Here is a 21,779-nt window from a genome sequence, read left to right on the forward strand (position 1 = left end):
TTGTTGCGGAATTTTCCCTGATAAACAGACCGTGCATCAGTAATGTCTGGGGAAAGGTGTTGCTTATTGACACTACTGCATCAATGACCAAATCTTAAACAGACTACTGATATGCGGATCCGGAATCAGCCTGTATCACGTTCTTGTTTACAGTCTCTGTTCTAATTCGGGCATTAGTCCGCATGCGTGTTTTTTTAAATTTCAAATTGCCCAATCAGAGAAGAGGAAGGGTTGACTCCCGGTAATTTCAAAACCGGATGCGCAAACTCAGTTGTTACGGAGCGGCGTTAACATACCATAAACCATCAATGCGACTTTGTTTTTAGCACTAGTCTGGATATAACTGAGAGAAGAAAGTAAAACGAAATTCTAATAAACATGGAAGAAGGGGAGACTGTGTCGATACTGTCCAGGAAAGGTTAGCGAGTTCGTTAAATTGTATAAAAAGCTAGTTACCAGATTGTTGGTTAGTTAGCTTAAGCCGTGTAAACACAAACGCAGATAGCAGACGTTGTTCTAACAGCGAGTAGATATTTTAATGCCTAGCTGAGTAAGTTAGCGTTGCGGTGGTAGTTTCGAAGCATTAAGATGTTAAATTTAACGCTATCGTATATCTCATATAGATATCAGTATGGGCTCTCTTGTAATGTTGCGCTTGTGCGGCAGATAATGTCTAAAAGAAATGAACAATGCCACAACGCAACACGCCTTTCAACTCTCTTTGTTCTTGTTAATAATGTTTGGGACTTTGTGAGTAAGCGTTAAGTTACACACACGTGATGACTGTAGCATGAGTGCAGTGCAAACAATAAGTGTTCTCCCTTCCATCCTGTAACATTATCTTGATGAAATACATGACGAGTGAGTTGTTAATTGCTGAAAAAGTGCTCTGCTACAAATTAATATTTAACTAAATTTGACACAGTGAAAGACAGGCTTGTTGGCTTTCCAACCAGAATCACTGCTGAACGGAGCAGAACCTTTTTTAGTGGTTAATAGAGAAAGTAAATGCTAACTTAGCTGTATTCAAGGGTATGGAAATCAGTCTTTTTGAAAATCAGTAATTATACTGCCTGTCAGTTTCAGTGTTAATCATTTAAACTGTCAGAAAACAGTGAACAAAATGCCAAAAGTCCCTCAAAGATGTAATTTTGTAATAAATTGAAATAGATTTTAGCAGCAAACATCCAATATAATAATAATAATTTCTCATGCAACTAATCAATTAATAAACTTGTGGCTTGTCAATCAACTAGTGAAGTAACTGACTAATCCTTTAAGTCCTCATACGCAGTCACTTTTCCAAATTTAGATTTTTGATTTTTAGTGTATCTCATCACCAGCCTGCAGCCAGATGTCAGTAAGTTTCCATGAAAAATTTTGTTCAGCAACTGAGACACTTGAGAAGTCACCAACATCCGCTGGAGAGCTAATTCTGCTGATGAAAATTAGGAGTCAATTAAGGTGGCTCAAGTGCTGCTTTTGCATTTGGATGAGGAACCATCCACATTTTCTATTGTGCTCATCCCTGTCTAGTAGACAGTTTTACATCTATACACGTCTGTTTTATTTCCTGTCACAGAGTTGCGTAAGCAGAAGCTGATGGAATACCTGGCAGCAAAAGGAAAGCTGAAGCAGCCCAACCCTAAGTAAGACAACAAACATTTCTGCATCAGAGCTCAGTGACATTCTCCAAATGTGTTTATCTTTCGGGAAAATGAATTCACTGAACCTTGCTTCTCAGGTCATATCTCCGTGATGACTGTCAGATGAGGAAGCCTGTGATGTCTGCACGCAAGGTGGGTAGGTGGGATGAATGACATTCCCACTAGATTGCTCATGTTTTAATGAGCCTTGCAATGGTGTCACATGGCTTTTAGACAGATGACTGAAACCAGGACAGCACTGAGTTTCTGTTTTTCCAACTGATGTTTTTGTTTTTAAAGGTTGATGCAGGAAAGGAGAACAAGCCTCCACCTAACAGGTGTAGCTATGAATGTCCAAAGGTTCCAACTCTGGTTGCTAAGTCCACGGTACACCCTGCCAAAGGAGTATTCAGTGTTAATGATAGAGTGAAGGTAAAAGGCAGCTTCCTAACTGGACAGCAAAATACCAACTGTGCCTCTGCAAATGGTGGCCCAGCACAGCTAAAACTTAATCAAAACCCTGTGCTCACAAGAAGGTACACCGTTGCGTCCTCCAACCTGAAGGCAGGTAGCCATCTCAAAAAGCAGCCAGACTCAGGAATACAGACTTCAGGCAGAGCTTCTTCAAATGCAACTCGTACAGCTGTGACAAAATCAAACAATAGATTCAACAGTGGCTCAAATGCTGCATGGTCATGTCCAATTGATACAGCTAGTGTCAGGATGAGTCTTGGTCCTATTGTAAAAACAAGAACAGGGCTCATTCCTGCAGTCACACAGCCAAGAAATGGTCAAATTCAAAACAAAACACGCACCTCTGCCACAGCAGTTGATACCACTGCCATGACTTCTGTTTCCAACAAGGCGCGATCCAACACCTTTTCAGCAGTCTCTGTGTCCAAGAGGTCTTCCTTGGCTCAGAGGAAAACGTTACCTTCCACAGTTCTAAACAGTCAAGTCAATGAGAGAATAACTGGTTCTTTGAGTGCAAGAGCAGGGAATAAAGTTCAAGATCAGAACATGTCTAACTCTAAACTACGCTTTGGTAAACAGCCTCAGCCATCTTGTAAAAGTCAGCTATCAGGTAGACTGAAATCAATATCCACCTCCACCAAGTGCACAGCAGAAACTGTTAAGCCAGAGGGGAGAGTGGGCAAGTCTGGAACTAATAAATTAGATGGACAATCCGCAGACAGATCCACAAAGCAGAGATCTGAGCATGAAGGGAAGAAAAATGGAAAGCATTGGAAAGTTGCCCCCCAAAAACCTTCTGCTTCAGAGAGCAGGTGCAGTTCCAAAGCAATGAGCAGGGTTATGGGAGCTGCTGTGGCTGAGCTGGGAGGGAAATCCAAAACATGTAAAGAGACAGATGGTGAGAAAGGACACAATTCAGCGAAAGCCCCACCACTACAAACTGGTATAAAGAGAACAGGTGCTCCAGTGATGTCACAGACGGAACCACGGCCTGTCAGAACCGTCAACCATACAGGCCAGACCACAGACATGAAGAAGACAAAGATCCCAGTCAGAGTCATTCCCCAGACGGAGGGAAAGAAACGGACCGCTGCCCAGGAGGAGCGAATGTAAGTAGAAGAGCACAACTACTAGTAAATCTACAGCATGAAGCCATGACACAGCACCACTCAGTCATCAACTTTCCAGCAGCCGTCGTGTTAGACGTGATGCGTTAGATTTTGGCTTGTGACTTTAACACTCGCCTACTGCAGAAGACCTGCAATACGTCAGAGCTTTATGCATGTGACTCCTAAAGAAAAATTTGCTTTTCAGCTCATCATGCCAATGTTATGATGTTAGCATATTCTACAAATTTCTGTTAACCAAATTAATGATTCTGAGCAAGTAAGAAAATGTGCTATTATTATTATCGTTGGGCGGCACGGTGGTGCAGTGGTTAGCACTGTCGCCTCATAGCAAGAGGGTTCCAGGTTCGAATCCCGGTCTGGGCCCTTCTGTGTGGAGTTTGCATGTTCTCCCTGTGCCTGCGTGGGTTTTCTCCGGGTACTCCGGCTTCCTCCCACAATACCAAAAACATGCACATTAGGTTAACTGGCTACTCTAAATTGCCCCTAGGTGTGAGTGTGAGAGTGTGTGGTTGTCTGTCTTTGTGTGTTGGCCCTGTGATTGACTGGCGACCAGTCCAGGGTGAACCCCGCCTCTCGCCCGTAGTCAGCTGGGATAGACTCCAGCTCCCCCGCGACCCTGACGGATAAGCGGTATAGAAAATGGATGGATGGATCATTATCGTTTTTACTACTATGTTCTTCATGCTTTAACCATATTGCACTGCCTGCTTTGGCATATTGTGTTTGGGAACATCCAGGAAAGAAAAAATGTAGCAATTCTGAGCAAGAAACATTGAAAGAATAAGACAAAGCAAAAAATCTGACCAGGTTTTGATAAAAGTTAAAAATAAAGGGGGAGAAACTTCCCCCAGTAGCATAACTAAAATGTTCCGAGAGTTTAAAAATTTTAAACATGTGAGGTAATGTGTGTGGACGTGTGTGGACGAGCCTTTCTTTGTTCACTGGCACTCTGGTTGGCAGTGATTTAATCTGAGTGTGGGTGGTCAGTGACTGTTTTCACTCTAATTACACCTGTCTGCAAAAATGGGGAAAGAAAATTTAAGATGTGTTTTCAAAATTTTTTCAGTTGGATATATTAACCAATATTATGTAGGAAGATTATTGGCAGCTTTTGGAAAGTCTTAATATCAGATTGGATATCTGTAAGGAAAAATACTCATTATTACATGTCCTAATCAGTTTGCTTGTGTCCTGACCCAAACTTAGCTAGTGATAATTCACATTTGGTGGAGAATAATTCACATACACCAGCCTGGTTTATGGATCCTGTGGACACAGATACATAAGCAGTCTGTCAGACAAAAATGAACAGCATTATTCCAGCCAATCAGCAACAGGTTGTGCTGCGACTCCTTCCTTTCTGCCAGCTTCTCTCCCTCTTGCACGTCCTCACCCACAAGAAACGAAACTACACCATGAGAGCAATGAAACATAAATACATCAGAAATATTATGTTGCTAAGCTGGTATAAAAAGATTTAGTTTGCTATAGCAGAAACCACCTTCTTGCTTGGAATTGCATGCCTTTACTTGTGTGCTTTCTCTCCCCTTGTTTCCTGTGTGACTCTGCTGGGCCGTTTAAGAATGTGGTATAAATAGGTAAAATGTTGACTCATAGCTACATTCTCTTTGTTGTTTTGTCTCAAGGAAAAGATTACAGGAATGGCGGGAATCCAAGGGTATTTCCTACAAGCGCCCCCCAATGCCAGTAAAACCACAGGTCAGGCGCACTGTGTCCGTTCTCCAGCCTTTCTGGGACACCATGAAAGAGGAAGATGAGGCTCACTCCCTCATCTGTGCCATGGACAGATCCCTGGCTGATTGCATCAAATTGCTTAGAGAGGTATATGTCCTTGAGGAAGAATTTGTTTTCTCTTTTTGTTTTCCTGTTAATCATTTCGCTTTTAATGTTATGTAATCTCCCACTGGACATTGCATCTCACTGCAAGTTGTGTGTTGGTCAGATTTTGTCAGGTTGGCGTGTGCATGGATATTGTTTGATGGGCTCTGTATTATTTGAGAGTAATACTCGAGAGAAGGTCGTCCTGGTCGTGGAACACTGGACCAGCTCTATACCCTCCGCAGGGTGCTTGAGGGTTCATGGGAGTTTGCCCAACCGGTCCACATGTGTTTTGTGGACTTGGAGAAGGCATTCGACCGTGTTCCCCGTGGCATCCTGTGGGAGGTGCTCTGGGAGTATGGGGTCCGGGGTCCTTTGCTAAGGGCTGTGCGGTCTCTGTACTCTCGGAGCAGGAGCTTGGTCCGCATTGCCGGCAGTAAGTCGGACCTGTTCCCAGTGCATACTGGCCTCCGGCAGGGCTGCCCTTTGTCACCGGTCCTGTTCATTATTTTTATGGACAGGATTTCTAGGCGCAGCCAGGGGCCGGAGGGTGTCTGGTTTGGGAACCACAGGATTTCATCTCTGCTTTTTGCGGATGATGTTGTCCTGTTGGCTTCTTCAGGCCAGGACCTTCAGCGTGCGCTGGGGAGGTTCGCAGCCGAGTGCGAAGCAGCTGGGATGAGAATCAGCACCTCTAAATCCGAGGCCATGGTTCTCGATCGGAAAAAGGTGGTCTGTCCCCTTCAGGTTGGAGGAGAGTTCCTGCCTCAAGTGGAGGAGTTTAAGTATCTCGGGGTCTTGTTCACGAGTGAGGGAAGATGGGAGCGTGAGATTGACAGGCGGATTGGTGCAGCGACAGCAGTAATGGGGTCGTTGTACCGGCCCGTCGTGGTGAAGAGAGAGCTGAGCCGCAAGGTGAAGCTCTCAATTTACCAGTCAATCTACGTTCCTACCCTCACCTATGGTCATGAACTTTGGGTCATGACCGAAAGAACGAGATCTCGGATACAAGCGGCTGAAATGAGCTTTCTCCGCAGGGTGGCGGGGCGCTCCCTTAGAGATAGGGTGAGGAGCTCTGTCACCCGGGAGGAGCTCGGAGTAGAGCCGCTGCTCCTCCACATCGAAAGGAGCCAGTTGAGGTGGCTCGGGCATTTGTTCCGAATGCCCCCTGGACGCCTTCCCGGGGAGGTGTTCCGGGCATGCCCCACCGGGAGGAGGCCCAGAGGAAGACCCAGGACACGCTGGAGGGACTATGTCACTCAGCTGGCCTGGGAACGCCTTGGGGTCCACCCGGAAGAGCTGGAGGAAGTGTCTGGGGAGAGGGAAGTCTGGGTATCCCTGCTCAAGCTGCTGCCCCCGCGACCCGGTCCCGGATAAAGCGGAAGAAGATGGATGGATGGATGGACTCGAGAGAAACTAGTTCATCTGACCACAATGGAAGGCTAATGTGTTTATAAATGTTTCAAATGGCCAAACTTGAAGGTTGGCGAGAGACCTGCTGTTTTACAATGATGCCATATAATAATTACTTAAGGAACTTAATTATGCACACTTTTACACATAGTGCTGCATCTATTTGTTCACACAAAAGAGACAAAAATAGCTGTTTCAAACATGAAAAAAAAAAAAGCTTCATGGAAAAGTTAGCCAATTGCTATGTGAAAGTGTAGTTTTTGGATTGTTCCAAAAGAAAGTGACAGGATAACATTGCAGGGTTGTGTGAGGAGGGGGTTTCAGATGTGATTTGACTATATGATAAGCACTTTGCTTCCCTTCCACCCACAGGGTTGCTCTCCAGACCGTGTGAAGGCGGTTCTGTCTCGGCTACCAGCTGTGTCCCAGAAGTTTGCCAAATACTGGATCTGTCAGGCTCGCCTCATGGAGCAAGAGGGCAACCTGGATGTCCTGCCAATGTTTGAAAAGGCCGTTGGTGTTGTGTTGGAGGTAAGACAACATATTCAGCCATAATAATGATTTAAATATGCACATTTCTATACAGTCTCTCCTGGAAGGTATTCACAGTGCTGCACCTGTTTGTTCACACAAAAGAGACAGACATAGCTGTGTAAAAATGACAAAAAAGAGACTTGTTGGTGTTGTGTTGGAAGTAAGACAACTGCTGTGGGTGATTTTGCAAATCATGGAGTCGAACTAGCTTCAGGTAACGTATTTACATTCTCTTTGAATGAATGAATGTCAGTTGTCTTAATTGGTAAGCAGCAGGTAATTGGCTGATTTAAAAAGTCCTGATGGTGCATCCTTATCACCAGTCAGTCAGTGTATGATGTGATATAAGAAGGTTGCCATATCATTTTAAAGGATCCCTTTGGCATTTATCTGCTATGAGAAAGTCATATGAACAGTTTCTTGTTGTTACATTAACATTAAACATTTGTTTTGTAATCGAAAGGGGCCGGGCTCACCAAAAATGTCTAGTGAACCTACTGTAAAGATGAGCAGCCTTCCCTGAGAGCTCAGTGATTGTTAGTGGTGACAGGCCAGCTGCAGAGGCAGAGAAGAAGGATGTGCATTCAACTCTAATTACTTACTGGGTGGCAGATCTTATCTGATCCCTTCGAATCGTTAAGTGACAGCATTTCGTGATGATGCCTGACAATGGGAGTCGTTTGCATTGCCGTTACAGACTACAATATTCGTCATTATGTGTTTCCATTTGTGTATTACCTGAAACTAATAATCCTTGCATTGTTGTTACCTCAGAATGAGCTTTTTATGTCTACAGAACAGAGTAGAGTCCGCATTGTTGCACTTTTCTCCCTCCATTTTTTCAACTGTCATCTACAGCAGTTTTTTAGCGGAGGGTAAAACAAGAGGTCTTCAGTTGGTTGCAGTCTGCAATGTCACCAATAGATGCCACTGACTCGTACACCCTGGACCTTTCAGTTGTGTTAAAGCCTAAAATGAATAAATGCAATTTTGTGTCCCTGTGAATTTTTGCCCTTCTCTTTTATTCTAGCCAGTGGACGAACTGCGGACTGTGGTGTTTGAGATTCTGAAGAAAAGGGACGAGACCCAAGGTAGTCGGCTTGCGTCTTTTGTTTGTAACCACAGTTGTTTTATACCATGCTGACACCATCAACTAACTATATTACAGTACTTACACTGCACAAATTGTTTGTTCGTCTTATATTGCATGCAGATGATTATCATGTTCCTAGAATTAAAGTGCAGTTTTTGCTGACATTCTTTCATTTTTGTATATTTGAATAAATGTGGTAGTCTGGTCTGCACACACTGCATCCTTAAATAGAACAGATTCCATCTTCAGTCTACCAAGTCCACCTGAAATTGATTTTGGTCTGCTACAGCCAGCATATGTGTTCTGTAAATAAGATAAGATGATCCTTTATTAGTCCCATAACTGGGAAATTACAGTATTAAGAGGATAAAGAGGGTGCAAAGCATGCAAAGATAAGGGAAGGATGCATTCAAAAAGAATAAATACACAGGAAACAAGTACCTGCAGCTGTAGACAGTACAACTTTTTGCCCATTCATGCAGTAGAGCTTAGACCAAATGAAGCTAAAAGAAAAGTGAATGCATGCGATCGTGACTCCAAATGAGTGCTAATGTTGTTCTGAATCTGCTGCATTACTGAATAAGACACTGTCTGCATCTCTACCACAAGATGCCACTAAATCCCATACGCTTGACCTTTAATGCAACTTTAAGGTTTCACTGATTTGATTTTCAACCGTATGATCTGAACAAAATGCCAATTATTGTGTCGGTAAGTTTTTAAATGCGTTCTCTCAGATTTTCATGTTTTTGCATGTAACAAAAATGAAAAAGAAAAGGACCAGAGTCCAGCAGCTGAACGCACTCCTGAGAGCGTCAACAACACACTGATGACTCCTAAACCTGTCAGAGCACTCATCTGTGGGGAGAAGGGAGGCTCATCTGTTGTAAAGTACAAGATCACAGCAACTCCTGGGTATGTGTGGTATTGGCTATATATTTAATGTTTTCATGCTAGGCAGTTTTTTTTATATATATATATATATATACTTCTGCTTTGTTTATTCTTTTACTGTCACATCTTCTTAAAGTGATGCATTCTGTTCAAATGTGTCAAGCTATCAGTTGCTCTGTTGATCTATGATATATATATATAATTAATAATTAATCATGAAATGTATGGGCAGTGATGTCTGTCAGATGAACATAAAGATATATTATAGTCTTGTAATTATCCGTATGGAACAGTAGGATATATTTCATACATTGTTGCTAAATGCTGCATCCATATGACTGCCTGTTTCTAATGTCAAGAGAACAGCAATCAGATGTTTCAGTCTCTGTGGCAGCGGGACTGTGATAAGGAGCAACTTGACATACGTTGTCCAGTTCCACAGGTAGTGCTCACCAGATTCCATCTTCAGTTGATCTGCTTGTAGAAAGGATAAACATTGGCAGTGACGATGGGCAATCCCTGTCAAGATAAGCCTCTCATAGCACCTCACAACAGTAGAGGTGAATGCCGTCAGTCTCTGAGGCAGGTTTTGAACAACAGGTTGGCCCAGACATGACATACATCCCTTACTAAAAGCATCTGACAGCTGATGAACGTGTGTCAACAAGAAGTGGTTTTATCCTATGTCCTGACATGTTTATTGACGGGTGAGGCAGGAAGTGACAATTATGACAGCCATCCCCTTCCTCAGGAAGGGACAGACAGACATGTCTGATCTTTTTATCTTTCTTCTGCCTTCTCTATATATATGTCTACTTGCGGATAAACACACTGCAGAAGGGCTGAAGAAGGAGAAAGAATTACCTCCTGAACTGGCTGTAATCACTACATTGTCACAGTTGTTTCTTGGAAGCTGGATAAAGTCATAAATTGTGATTGTTGTCACTGATTGTTGTTGTTTTCTTTCTTTTTTCTTTCCTTCAGTGGCCCTCAAAGTCAACAGAAGCAACGGGCCCGGGTCAATGGCCAGGAGGTTCGCTTCTTCACCCCAGTTAGACGCTCAGTGCGAATCGAGAGAGCCTCACTCCTGTACCCCGCGTCCCTCCAGGATCATGATCTCTGTGTGGCCTCCTACGGTGACCTGATCTCCAAGGAGGATAAAGAGAGAAGTGAAGAGCAGAAGGGTTGGGAAACCAGCCCGTCACCTAACAACACGCCGATGTACGTCTACAGAGAGAACGAAGCCCTCAAAGACAAGGTGTCGGTGCAGCTAGTCTGTGATGAAGGCTTTTAGCTTCAGGTGCTTCTTTTCACAAAAGATACAATTCAAATGTTCATCGTTTGTCAGCGATCATATAGCAGGAAGAAAAAAAATCTGAATGTATGTGCATAGTTTGGTATTGTCTTATCTCACCCTGACACTGAAATGGTATGTAAACCTGATAGTTTAGCTGTTTTATAAAGTCATGTATTTCCCCCACTTGCTTATGTTCCCGGTGTTATTTTATTACTTCAAATAATATGGTGTACATAGTCATGTAAAATAAATAGCTGGGTTTTTTTTTTTTTAAAAACCTGTCTGTGTACATTCATTCATTCATTTATTCATTTGCTCTTTATCTGGCATGTAGTAAGTATGTACACCCATTCTTGAAAATCTAGACTGAGAATGTTTATAATGTTTTCTCTTTTTTTTCCTAAGTAACATTGGTACTTGTGTGACTTATCAGCAAACAGGAAATTTTCTCAATCGTTAAGCAACAGTAAATTTGGTAAGCATTTAACTGAATTGGGATGTGCAACATGATATGAAGCGTCAATGAGTTTCACAACACATGTGATGTTCCATTTATCGGCCGGAGGAGCGTGAAAAGCAGGATGAATCCAGTTCCGGATTAAAGATCATTTTCAGTGGGTAATCTCCACCGCACTGGGCCGTCTCTTTTCAGGTGTCCCGTAAAGTATATAGAAGTCATAATGTGTCGCAAAGAAACACTGACACTCAACAGCTGAGACATTTCAGCAGTTGTCTACATGTCACACAGTATAAAAAAATCAGTAGTGCAACAACTACAGATTAATTAGCATGTTCCACCTACAAATGTTTCTTTAGAAGCTCTGACTGCATCTTTTACTCACGACACTTTCACAGTCAACACGCTGACCTTTTCATTCAACTGTGAAAAAGGTGGGTGATCACTGATACCTTGCATGTATCACCACAGCTGTGTCGAGCTTTTAAATTATCAGGCCACTCTATCTAAGATGTTGAAACATAACAGTGACAACATACAATAACAGCTTTGACTTTAGGCACAGAAGAGATTACTGTCAAAATTTCCTCATACCAACTTTGAACTGGTTTCTGGTATGATGTGGTGAGCTGCAACATGTATGTGAGAAAATATCTGAGAACCTTTTATTAGTATTGGTTTCAGTTTTCAAAAAGAAAAGAAATGATGCTTAACAGAGTGACTTGCAGTCTCTGCGCTGGCTTGTAGAACAATTTGAATGTATAGCACAAATGCAAGATATTTAATGATCAAACTGAAAAACTTTATTATTTTTTGGTTTTTTGTGAGTCATACTCACAAAAAACCCCACATTTCTAATGGGAAGTTGCTCCAAAACAATGCTGTGCCGTCGGCACTACCACACCTCCACATCATCACGTCATCATCATGGCTTCTGAACTTGAAGTGAAATGTGGACTCGTCAGTTCATCTCAGGTGAACTAGCATTCCCGGAAGCTGGAGGTGTTTGTGGATGTTGTTGCATGCTTTCACTTTACATGGTATTCTTAACTTGTCATTTCCCCTTATCTCCTTCATAACAAAAGCCAAAAAAAAAAAAAAAAAAAGACAAGAATGTGGTGCACAGATTACAAGGTTTGAATTTATTTTGTGTTTTCTGAAATCAACATAGGCTCAAAATTATACTTACATGGTCAAAAAATAAAAATAAATCACTGATGAAATTTCAAAACGTCTTCTAGCTTGCCAAGGCCTTTTAATTTCCTGTTAACAATCATGATTGACTACACCTGCCTGCTAAAAGTTTTTTTCAGAGCACTCATTGACATGCACACAGCAGAATGGGGTTGTACAAGGAGCTCAGTGTTGATGTGAGAAAGAAAAGATTGTAAATCTACAGAAGTCAAGAATGTCTGTTGGAGCTTTTTCTAAACGATTGCAGTTTCCAAGAACAACAGTTCAGACAACTGTGTGTAAGTACAACACACTAGGGAGTGTTGCCACTTAACTAAGGTCTGGTCTCAACAAACTGTCACTCTCAACTGAGTGGGAATTATTTCGAAAGGTCATGAGGAACCACTAAAGCACATGTGTGCCATGAACTGGAAGCTGGAAGCTGTTGCATCATCATGGATTAAAAGGATGTCGTCTAAGAAAGAAGCCCCTGCTTCAAAATCGACATCTTCAACTTAAGTTTGCAGCTGATCACATGGACAAAGGAAATGCCTTCTGGACGAAAGTCTTATAGTCGGATCAGACAAAGATTGAGCTCTTTGGACACAAAGGTCAGAAGTACGTTTTGAAGAGTAAAGGTGAGACATTCAACCCCAAGAACACTTTACCAACCGTTAAACGTGGTGGTAGCAGCATCATGCTATGGGAATGTTGAGCTGCCAGTGGAACTGGTACATCGCACAAAGTACATGGAACAATGAAGGAGCACTACCTCAAAATTATGCAGCTAAATCTCAGATGGTCAGCTACACAGTTGAAACATCTGGGTGTTCCAGCATTAAACAATCATTAAACTTTTGGACTTGCCTTTCCAAGTCCAGACCTCAACCCTATTGAAGATTTGTGAACTGTGCATAAACGTCATGTTCATGTCAGGAAACTGTAAAGAAGAGTGGTCAAACAACCATAACTATGCCAGAGGCTCATGGATGGCTGCCAAAAGCATCTGGTGAAGCTAAAGTTTGCCAAGGGACATCTAACCAAATATTAAGTGTGCTAAAGCGCCAAAGAATTAATAATCAGTGTAGGTGTATGTATAACTTCCACCCGTATGTATAATGTTGACCATATGTTGATTTCAGAAAACACCAAACAAACTGAAACCTGTGCACCACATTCTGAAAAAGAACAAGTCAAGGAAACCACTAAAAGCCCATCGCTGACCTGAAATCCACGGGCATGATGAGTGTATGTGAACTTTTGATTACAACTGTATTACATAAAATACTGCCAATAAGAACAATCTTTGGCAACGTGCACTTTTCTCAGAATTAATAAAGACATTACTTCACCACAGCATGTTTTCCTTATGATTAGGCCCTGTGTGTTTTAGATGTAATTCAATACAGGACGTTATTATAAACCCTTACGAATTTGGTTAGAAAACAAACTAACTTGTTTCTCCATTCTAAACAGGTAAACCATTACACAATCCACCGTGCGCATATCCTGCATGCCCACGCTGCCGCCACTCCCCACATTAAGCGGGTAAGGATCTGGGTGAAGCAGGTGGTTGATGTTATTCGCTCCACCTGGCGGGGGGCGGTAAACACACACATGATTGCCAGGGCCAGAATGTTGCATTGTATAAAGATATTATTAATGTTAATCGCTTCACCTGTCAGCTGGGCGGTGCATGTGGCCTGACTGTTGAATATCCGGAGTTACTTGAGGACTGCTTATCGGTTTATAGCACTTCGTTCTTTGTGTCTGTTGGTTTTAATCTCGGGCCTCTTTAGATACACGACGACAGCAAGGTCAGATAAGGATGTGGCGCGAAACAATTCATCTTCTTTAATTACATATCGGGAATGACTTTGATATGACAGACAGGAACTCATTTGGCTTTTGAACTATCATTTAAAACCCTCCTGTTGTGTTCATTTGTCGGGAACAGCATTTGACCCGGTGCATATTTTATTATCCAAAATAAGGCTGAAAAAAAAAAACCTCATGAGTATTGTTAATATTTAATTACTAACCCCATTACTATCTATGCTGTTAATATTTAGAGCAATGGTGTCCCTTACCTCTCACAGACAGTGGGTCAATTAGGATAATTCAGTCGTTTTTCATAAAAAAAAGAAAGAAAACATGTTCAATGTTTTCTTTCTAATGTTTAACCACTTTCAGTTTCACTTTTCTGACTCCCTTTTACCCCCAGCTTGACCGCTGGGTCAAATGGAACAGTATCTGTGTGATATAAACATGCAGGAGGTGCTAGATGAACCATTTTCATGTTATATGTTGATTACTCTAATTAAGGCAAGCAGAAGAAGTTTCATACTGAAAGAAAATACTTGTAACTTTAACACGGGTCAATTTGACCCGTCATATAACAGGAGGGTCCCAGCTGCTTCTCGTTTAACGTCACGACCGTAACCTGCGGGCACTCACTCGAGCTCAAACGCCGCAGTGCGTAGTGCGCTTGCGTCACACAACGGCTCCGTCTGTTTATAAAGGGTCCCTGCAGTGAACCACCAGCACCACAGGCTCTTTACGGCTCTTTACTTTACGGCTTCACGAGACTTTATCACCAAAGGTGGGTGACTGTTGCATGATATCAACACATGCACATTAACTCTGCATTTTAATCCAACTTCAGCGTTGTGCGCTTTTAGCGGTTATGGCTGCGCTGTGGGTAAATCAAGGTGCGACTTATTGGTTTATTTGCCTTTTTTTACTCAATATGTCGTAGGTGTAGGCTACATTCTAATTTAGTGTGCAGGAGTCTTTATTGAGGAATGTGCTTTACACTTTGTTAACGCTTTGTTACCTTTCATTCTGTTTTATTGTGCTGTGCGTCACCGTGTTTGCGCTGCTGCGTGACAGGAGAAGCGCTCACCAAAAGCTTCAGATACACTTGGACACTGATGCATGACGGCATCCAAATCTGCGCTTTGATACTCTTTGATTAAACGGCACCATTAGGCTGCTGAAGTAAAAGTAGCACACTGCAAAGGTGCTTCTTAACAAGTTCTTCATTCAAACTTTTACTAGAGCAAAAGCAGAGATCATAGTGTGTGCAAATCTGGAGTAGTTCATGACATTTCATAGAAATACACAGCTACACTTTAGAGATAAACAACTGAAACTGCCTCCTAACTACACCTGACAGCTGGAGGTGAGTTACTTTACAGCATGCTTTACAGTGTCTCCTCCACCACTGTATAAATTACCATGAAGTTGGGGTAAACTTTATGCTGTTGGAGGGATAATCTACATTAATGAGTCACATTTGATTTAAAAAAAAAATCGTATATTTTGCTTTTTATGGGGTATTTTTGCTTTCTAATACGGTGGAGATGCTGACAGAAAACGTAAAACGTCAGAAAATGAATTGCAAATATTTTTGAAAATCCATTTATTTCTGTTATATTATTATAAATTGAATATCTTTGAACTTTAACTGATACGGATGAGTTTCCTTGTTGAGTATCTGGATCTGTTCAGTTTGAAACTGGAATCTGTCTGTGAGTTTACTAGTCTGGTGTGCAGAAAAATGCAAAATTTTACTCAGCTGCAAACAAATTTGTTTTTGTTTGGAGGCTTGACAATCACTGATCCACAGTGACTGTTAAAAGTTTTGCCACAAGCCTAAAACTTTCAAAAATTTCCTAAAACTACAAATGAGGCGAAGTGTGTTTTTGTTTTTGTTTTTTTTCTTTTCCCTGTATTCACCTGAGACACTGAGGTACTCTACTGCTCTTTTGTAAAACTGGAGTTTGCTCCCTGAGTGCTGCATAATATGTTTGTAAAAGTCAGTTATGTAAAAGTTCTTTCTTTCCCGACAGGTCAAACTTCACTGAAGAGGCAGTATGGACCGATATGTTCTGAAGATTAAAGAAGGCAAAATTGTGAAAGTTCGGAAATTCCCAGAAGGACTGAGGCTGTGTGCTGTTGACACTCAAAATGCGCTAAATAATGGTACAAGCATTTTCTATTGACCACAAATATTTCAAAGTAACAGATTAATTATTTACAAGGGTACCCATTTTATGCCCCATTAATCAAGAGGCTGCCTCAGCCATACCCCCTAACCCCATAACCCTAACCATTACATCCAGATGTGCAACTGGACCACCCATTTCTGCAGTGAAAGCCACTTGCACTGACTCTGATCCTAACACATAATCCTGATCGTGATCCTGATTGATCCTGATCCAGAATCCTGTTTGGGCTTTTTGCATTGAGTGGCTATGTCTGCTTTTCATCTGATTTTAAAAATTTGTTAACTTGAACACAAAGTAAATATGCTGTCTTGCTTCTTCTATCCTTAGAACCCTCAGTGGAAATAACAAACAAGAGCAACCGCATGACTTTGAAGTTCCAGTATAAGAATGTTTCCTATTTCCTAAAGGTGGAAGGAGAGGAACTTGCGGTAAATATAAACACACATGCACACAAATCCATTATAAACTAGAAAAGTGGAAAAAAAAGTTGGAACCAAAATGTGATGGAATACACTGATTTTTACAGATTTTAAGCAGGTACTCTATGAAACAATGCATAGATGTGCTCATAATGAAAAGAAATGCGTTAGGAAACATCTGGTTCTCATTATCGTAGGTGCTCCTGTCTACTTAAAAATTTCAAGAGAGAAGTTACGTACGACTCCCAAGAATAATCCAGTCATGGATGGAGTGTAACAGTTTTATTCTTTTGTTCCTGACATGAAAATTTCTATTTGATTCTGTTGTAAATGCGGGAAAACCAAGATGGCAGCCTGTGCTGTTGTTCGCACTGCCTCTATCTCAGCTGATTTCTGCTGGAAGAAGCATACTGCAAAAATAACTGTAACCACTAATCAGTCCCATAGTGTGTGAGTGCTTCTTGCTCAAAGCACAGACGTTGGGCACAACATTGCTTGAAATAAACTCAAACGGCTCAATATGGTTTGTTAACGAAAGGAAAAGTAACTGATAAACTGGTACTATTGAATGTTCACGGTACTCGCCTCTTTCTGCCTCAAACGGGGCCTAAACACTGTGTTTTGTGTGTTCACAGTTGGACAGCTCAGAAAATACAAGTGATTGTTACTGGTTTGAAAAGGTGAACATGGGATCCGGGGAACATTACGGCCTGCGATCTGTGGCTGCACCTCTGCGATACCTCTCATTACCTTCTGCTAGGAAAACATATCTCATCCTCAGTAAAAAACCTGAGGAGTGTGTTCTGGTCGTGGATGAACGGATAGAGGTATGTTTTCATTATTCTTATCAAGGGTGTTTTGTGTTGTACTGTTCATGTATTACGCTCAACAAAAATATAAACACTTTTGTTTTGTCTCCCATTTTCCACACGTTGAAATAACTTTTTTTTAAAAGCGTAAATTTATGAAAATCTGGGCAAGAAGTGGCATGTTGTCAGATTCCAGGATTTGCTGACAGATCTTTACAACACGGCACTGTGTTTTATCAAGCTGCACGGTGAGGTGATGGTAATACCAGACTCATGGTGAGAACAGTACGCAATCTCATCACGTTATCTCCGTGCCTTCAAACTGCCATGAATAAAATGCAGGAGTGTTTGTTGTCGATAGTTTATGCCAGCCCACGCCATAACCCCATCTCCACTGCTGGCACGCTGTTCACAACGGCGACATTAGCGAGCCACTCACCTGCATGTCTGCCATCTGCTCAGTGCACGGTAAACTGCTGTTCATGCCCGAAGAGAGCACTTCTCCAAAGTGTCAGGTGCCGCCCGAGGTGAGCAGTTTGCCTCCTCAAGTTAGCCATGATGACAAAGTGCAGGTGAAGCGCAGGGTGAGGACAAACGGCACTGCAGAAGGCAGTTTCAGTTCACAGCTCTGAGGTACATTCATGAGTCATCGTGCTAATTGCACCCGCTCTTAAAACTTGCATCATCTTTGGCTTTGTGTTGGTGTGTGATAAAACTTTAGCGTGGCCTTTTATTGTAAGCAGTCAAACCTGTGAACAATGGGAGCGAAAACAAAAGTGCTGTGTTTATATTTATATTGAGTGTTTCCTACATCTCTTTTTACCGATGTTTTTACACTGGGGAATAAGCGCTTCAGATCGTATGTTTTTATGTTCTATATGCAGATATCTGCTAATTACAGTAATGAAGGGTCTGTTCTATTAGAGTACAGGGCCTTAATTTGATTAGATGTTTCATTAGATTGTTTATCCAGTATCTCTGGTCTTTCCTCTGACCTCCAACTTCTCTGTGCTGTTTGTTCCTCAGAAATCCATCACCAGCTGAGCTTCAAGCTTTCCCTGCTTCACTCTACCAGATTTACCAGTTGAAGGGGAATTCTGATATTTTTAAAAACTGGACTGTATATTTAAAAATCTTATGTGTAAACAGTTTGTACTTGCCTAAAATTTTGGAATTGGTGTAGTAGCAACATATCTACATATTTAAAAACATTGTAATGGCCCTGTGATAATGAATATCATATCGCATACTATCACATTTTTCAGCACCAGAAATGATCCACTTTGAGCTGTCTTTTTCACACTTACTTGTAAATATAAGCACACTTTGTATTAAACTTGTATGTCTTGAACTGTGGCCTGGTGACTTGGCAAGAGCAGCTGTGAGTGGTTAGTAAGTGAGGTTAGATCAAAGTCCTGTTCGCTCTCCTCCTACACGCTGTTATGAGAGTTTGGTTCGTCAACACAATGTTAAGGCTTGAGAGGTGACATCAAGTCTTTTAAAATATTTTGTTTTGACCTGTCAAACAAAAGTATCGGAAGACATTCCTTAAGGCCATTGTGCAGTTTCATTTTCAGTAGATCAGTCAAATGCCACGTGGTGACAAATTCATCCTGTGATTCAAATAAACAATTTTAGACATTTTGAAACTGACTTTAGATGTTTTCTCTTTTGTTCAGTTATTTTCAAGCAAGGACAAAAACTACTGGAAACCAATGAAAATGTGAGCATTCGCTAGTGTATGCATGTAAGGAGGTCTTCTATTTTCTCATTGCTTACTTTTCCAGAGATTTATTAGCACCTTTAAAAAATAAAAGTTAGAACATGCGTCACAGTGAACGCTATTAACACAAAATATCTAACGGGCAGTATAACGACAGACAAATAACAAAACAAAAATAAACAAAAGAGCAAAGAAATCACAGAGGAAAGCCAAAGCAATATACAGTGCATGCGTCTTCAAAAGATTTTTAAAGATCTTAGCTGAAACATAAGATCAGAAAGATGGCAAAACAAAAGATTTCTGACCTTAGAAATATTTCATGTTGTTTAATAAGGACCAGCATCATTAAAGAAATGTCATTTTATTTTGATATGAAACATTCTGCTTTAGTGTGGATGTGGTAAACTGTAGCTGTGTCCATACTGTGAGTGTTCAAACAGTACACAACAAAAATCAATGTTACTGCTTTATGTAAAAGGAGACGACATGTGTGATGTCAGGTGTCAACTGAACTGCAGCTGTGGAAATCTACTGTCAAACAAATCAATTCCATTCTCCATTTTTATGTGTGCATTGCATCATGGGAGATCACTGTGCATGAACAGCACACTCCGAAGTCAGACTAATTTAGTGTGCATGTTTTGTGAATACTTTATGTTGTCACTTTTTTTAGTGTGATCACATTGCATGCTAAAAACCTGCTTAGAATCAGGATGTTAGCGGGCCGTTATGTAACAAAATATCATGTGTAAACCAGGTACCTCAAAAACCTGCACTTTGCAGCCAGATTCCAAAATCGGGGGACTTGTGGAGCAAAATGGAAAGTTACCTTGAGCAACATGTAGTGTCAAGGGTGAGTTCTGAGAGGTTTTAGATATGAAGTGGGTGGGGAAAAAAATGTTGACACCTCCCTCGAAGTTCAAACAGCTACTACAGTGAATCAGTCACCGCAGCACCCACACAGGTGTGTCATGCACCGGTCAGCTGTGTCAGCAGTGTGATTTGCTGTACCGGTTCTCCGAAGTTTGAAATAAGGCTAAATGTATGTGTTGGTAAGGGGTCAACATATACACACAAACACAAAAACAGCATCAATAATGATCAAGACCTTCGACAATCTCATACACAGGGTGTGGCATTGCAGCTTTCTCTCCCAGTCACAGAGCAGTTTATAGCGCATTCCTTCCATCTTCACTACTCAACTCTTTTGAGGAAATCTTAGAAGGTGTAGGCGGAAACCGTCGATTAAACAGTGAGTGTTATATAGTTTGATCATGTGGGTCATGTTTGATCAGATCCCCAAATGGCTTAAATGGGCTCACCCTCCTGCTACCTAGAAGTAGCAACACCTCACTGTAGAAATACTCTAAGTAAAAGTCATGCATTTTAATCTTTACTTAAGTAAAAGTGCAAAAGTACGAGCATCAAAATAAATTTAAAGTACCAAAAAATAAAAGTACTCATGACACAGGATGTTATATTTAGAATAATCTTAATCTAATACTTAGTTTATTTCCAGCTGCTATAGATTGAGCCAAGCCACCTTGCAAAGAAAACTCATTTCCACCACTTCTCACACGGGATGCGGTGTGTGGTTTTACTCCAAAAGCAATGAACTTGGACATAGATCAACTTCTTCAACTAATCTGCAGTTGCTGCAGACAAGCGCAACCATTGACTTTGGTTGATTTCTACTATGGTAAAAATGATGTCCCTCCATGGGGTAAAGTGTGTATGTAATATAATCCACAATTTAACTGCACAATGACTCAACGCTACTAACTTTGTATTAGCTGTAATCTTGTAACCTGTAAAACTTGAAGATCAAATCTGTATTGTTCAGTATGTGGGAGGAACAGGAGATTGTTTCATGAATGATCAATGACAAGGTTTTTATTACTTTATGAACTAGGTATTCTGTGAGTCTGACTCACACAATAAGGATACCCAATTATGAAACATCCACAATAAAAATGAGAGGGCAATAAATTATTTTGATTTTGAACACACAAGTGTAGATCCTCCCTGTTTCCACAAAACTGAATTATTTATTTATTGAGCAAGTTTTCACCTCCTCAGGGTTTGTTTTTTTTTTTTTTTTTTTTTGCACACAAGCAAGTATGAGTTTGCAGCAGCTGGAAATGCCACACCTCAACACTACCTGCAACTGTGCCTGTTGCCTAATCTTAATCCCATTAACATCAAGTCACAGTGTGTAAGGTGAAAAAAACTTTGTTTAGGCTATAACGATACAGGAAATCGTTCCTATCTACTGCCATCAGATTTTACAACTCATCTAGGATTCAAGGAGCTTTATTGTCATTTCACACACGTAAAACATGAGTGGAACGAAATTAGTTTCCCCGGTCCCAGTATTAGCCCAGTTTCCTAAACAAAATAAATATAAATATAAACAATGCTATATAATATAAAAACAGTGGAATATAGTGAAAACAGTAGATGATATAAACAACAGTGTAAACAATATAAACAGTAGTGCAAATGGCTGACAGGGTAGTGCAAAAAGACCGTAGTGCAATGAACATGAGCAGTTTGAGTTCTGTGCAAATGCTGCATTGTGCAAAATGTTCCATGGGTGGTTGTTGTGTGTTTGTTGGTGTGTGAGGTGTGAGTTTGGCAGCAGGGGCTACAGAGGACCTCCAGAGTTCAACAGTCTCAGTCTGTTCCTCAGTCTGGTGGTCCTGCTCTTGATGCTCTGCAGCCTCCTGCCTGAGGGGAGAGGGGCAAACAGTTTGTGTGAGGGGTGGGTGGGGTCCTTCATGATGCAGGAGGCCCTTTTCCTGCACCTGGAGGTGTAAATGTCTGTGGTGGTGGATAGGCTGTGTCCCACAGTCTTCTGTGGAG

At 41.3% G+C, this 21,779-nt stretch overlaps 1 protein-coding gene across 2 annotated transcripts; it reads left to right on the top strand.

Moving 5' to 3' along the window:
- The first annotated feature begins 241 nt into the window (after positions 1–241).
- Positions 242–10,592, top strand: ckap2l (cytoskeleton associated protein 2-like). 2 transcript variants are annotated; one of them, XM_046385997.1, is made up of 9 exons: positions 242–418; positions 1,583–1,649; positions 1,745–1,799; positions 1,947–3,229; positions 4,897–5,092; positions 6,875–7,033; positions 8,067–8,127; positions 8,867–9,044; positions 10,008–10,592. In XM_046385997.1, the coding sequence occupies exons 1-9, from the start codon at positions 379–381 to the stop codon at positions 10,315–10,317; spliced, it is 2,349 nt and encodes a 782-aa protein (XP_046241953.1). In that variant the 5' UTR covers positions 242–378; the 3' UTR covers positions 10,318–10,592. The 2 variants fall into 2 exon arrangements, with proteins under 2 accessions (XP_046241953.1, XP_046241954.1); XM_046385998.1 differs by having other exon boundaries at positions 243–418; positions 8,903–9,044.
- The last annotated feature ends 11,187 nt before the right edge of the window (positions 10,593–21,779 follow it).

This window comes from Scatophagus argus, chromosome 4 (genome assembly GCF_020382885.2).
Source record: "Scatophagus argus isolate fScaArg1 chromosome 4, fScaArg1.pri, whole genome shotgun sequence".
Taxonomy (NCBI): domain Eukaryota; kingdom Metazoa; phylum Chordata; class Actinopteri; family Scatophagidae; genus Scatophagus; species Scatophagus argus.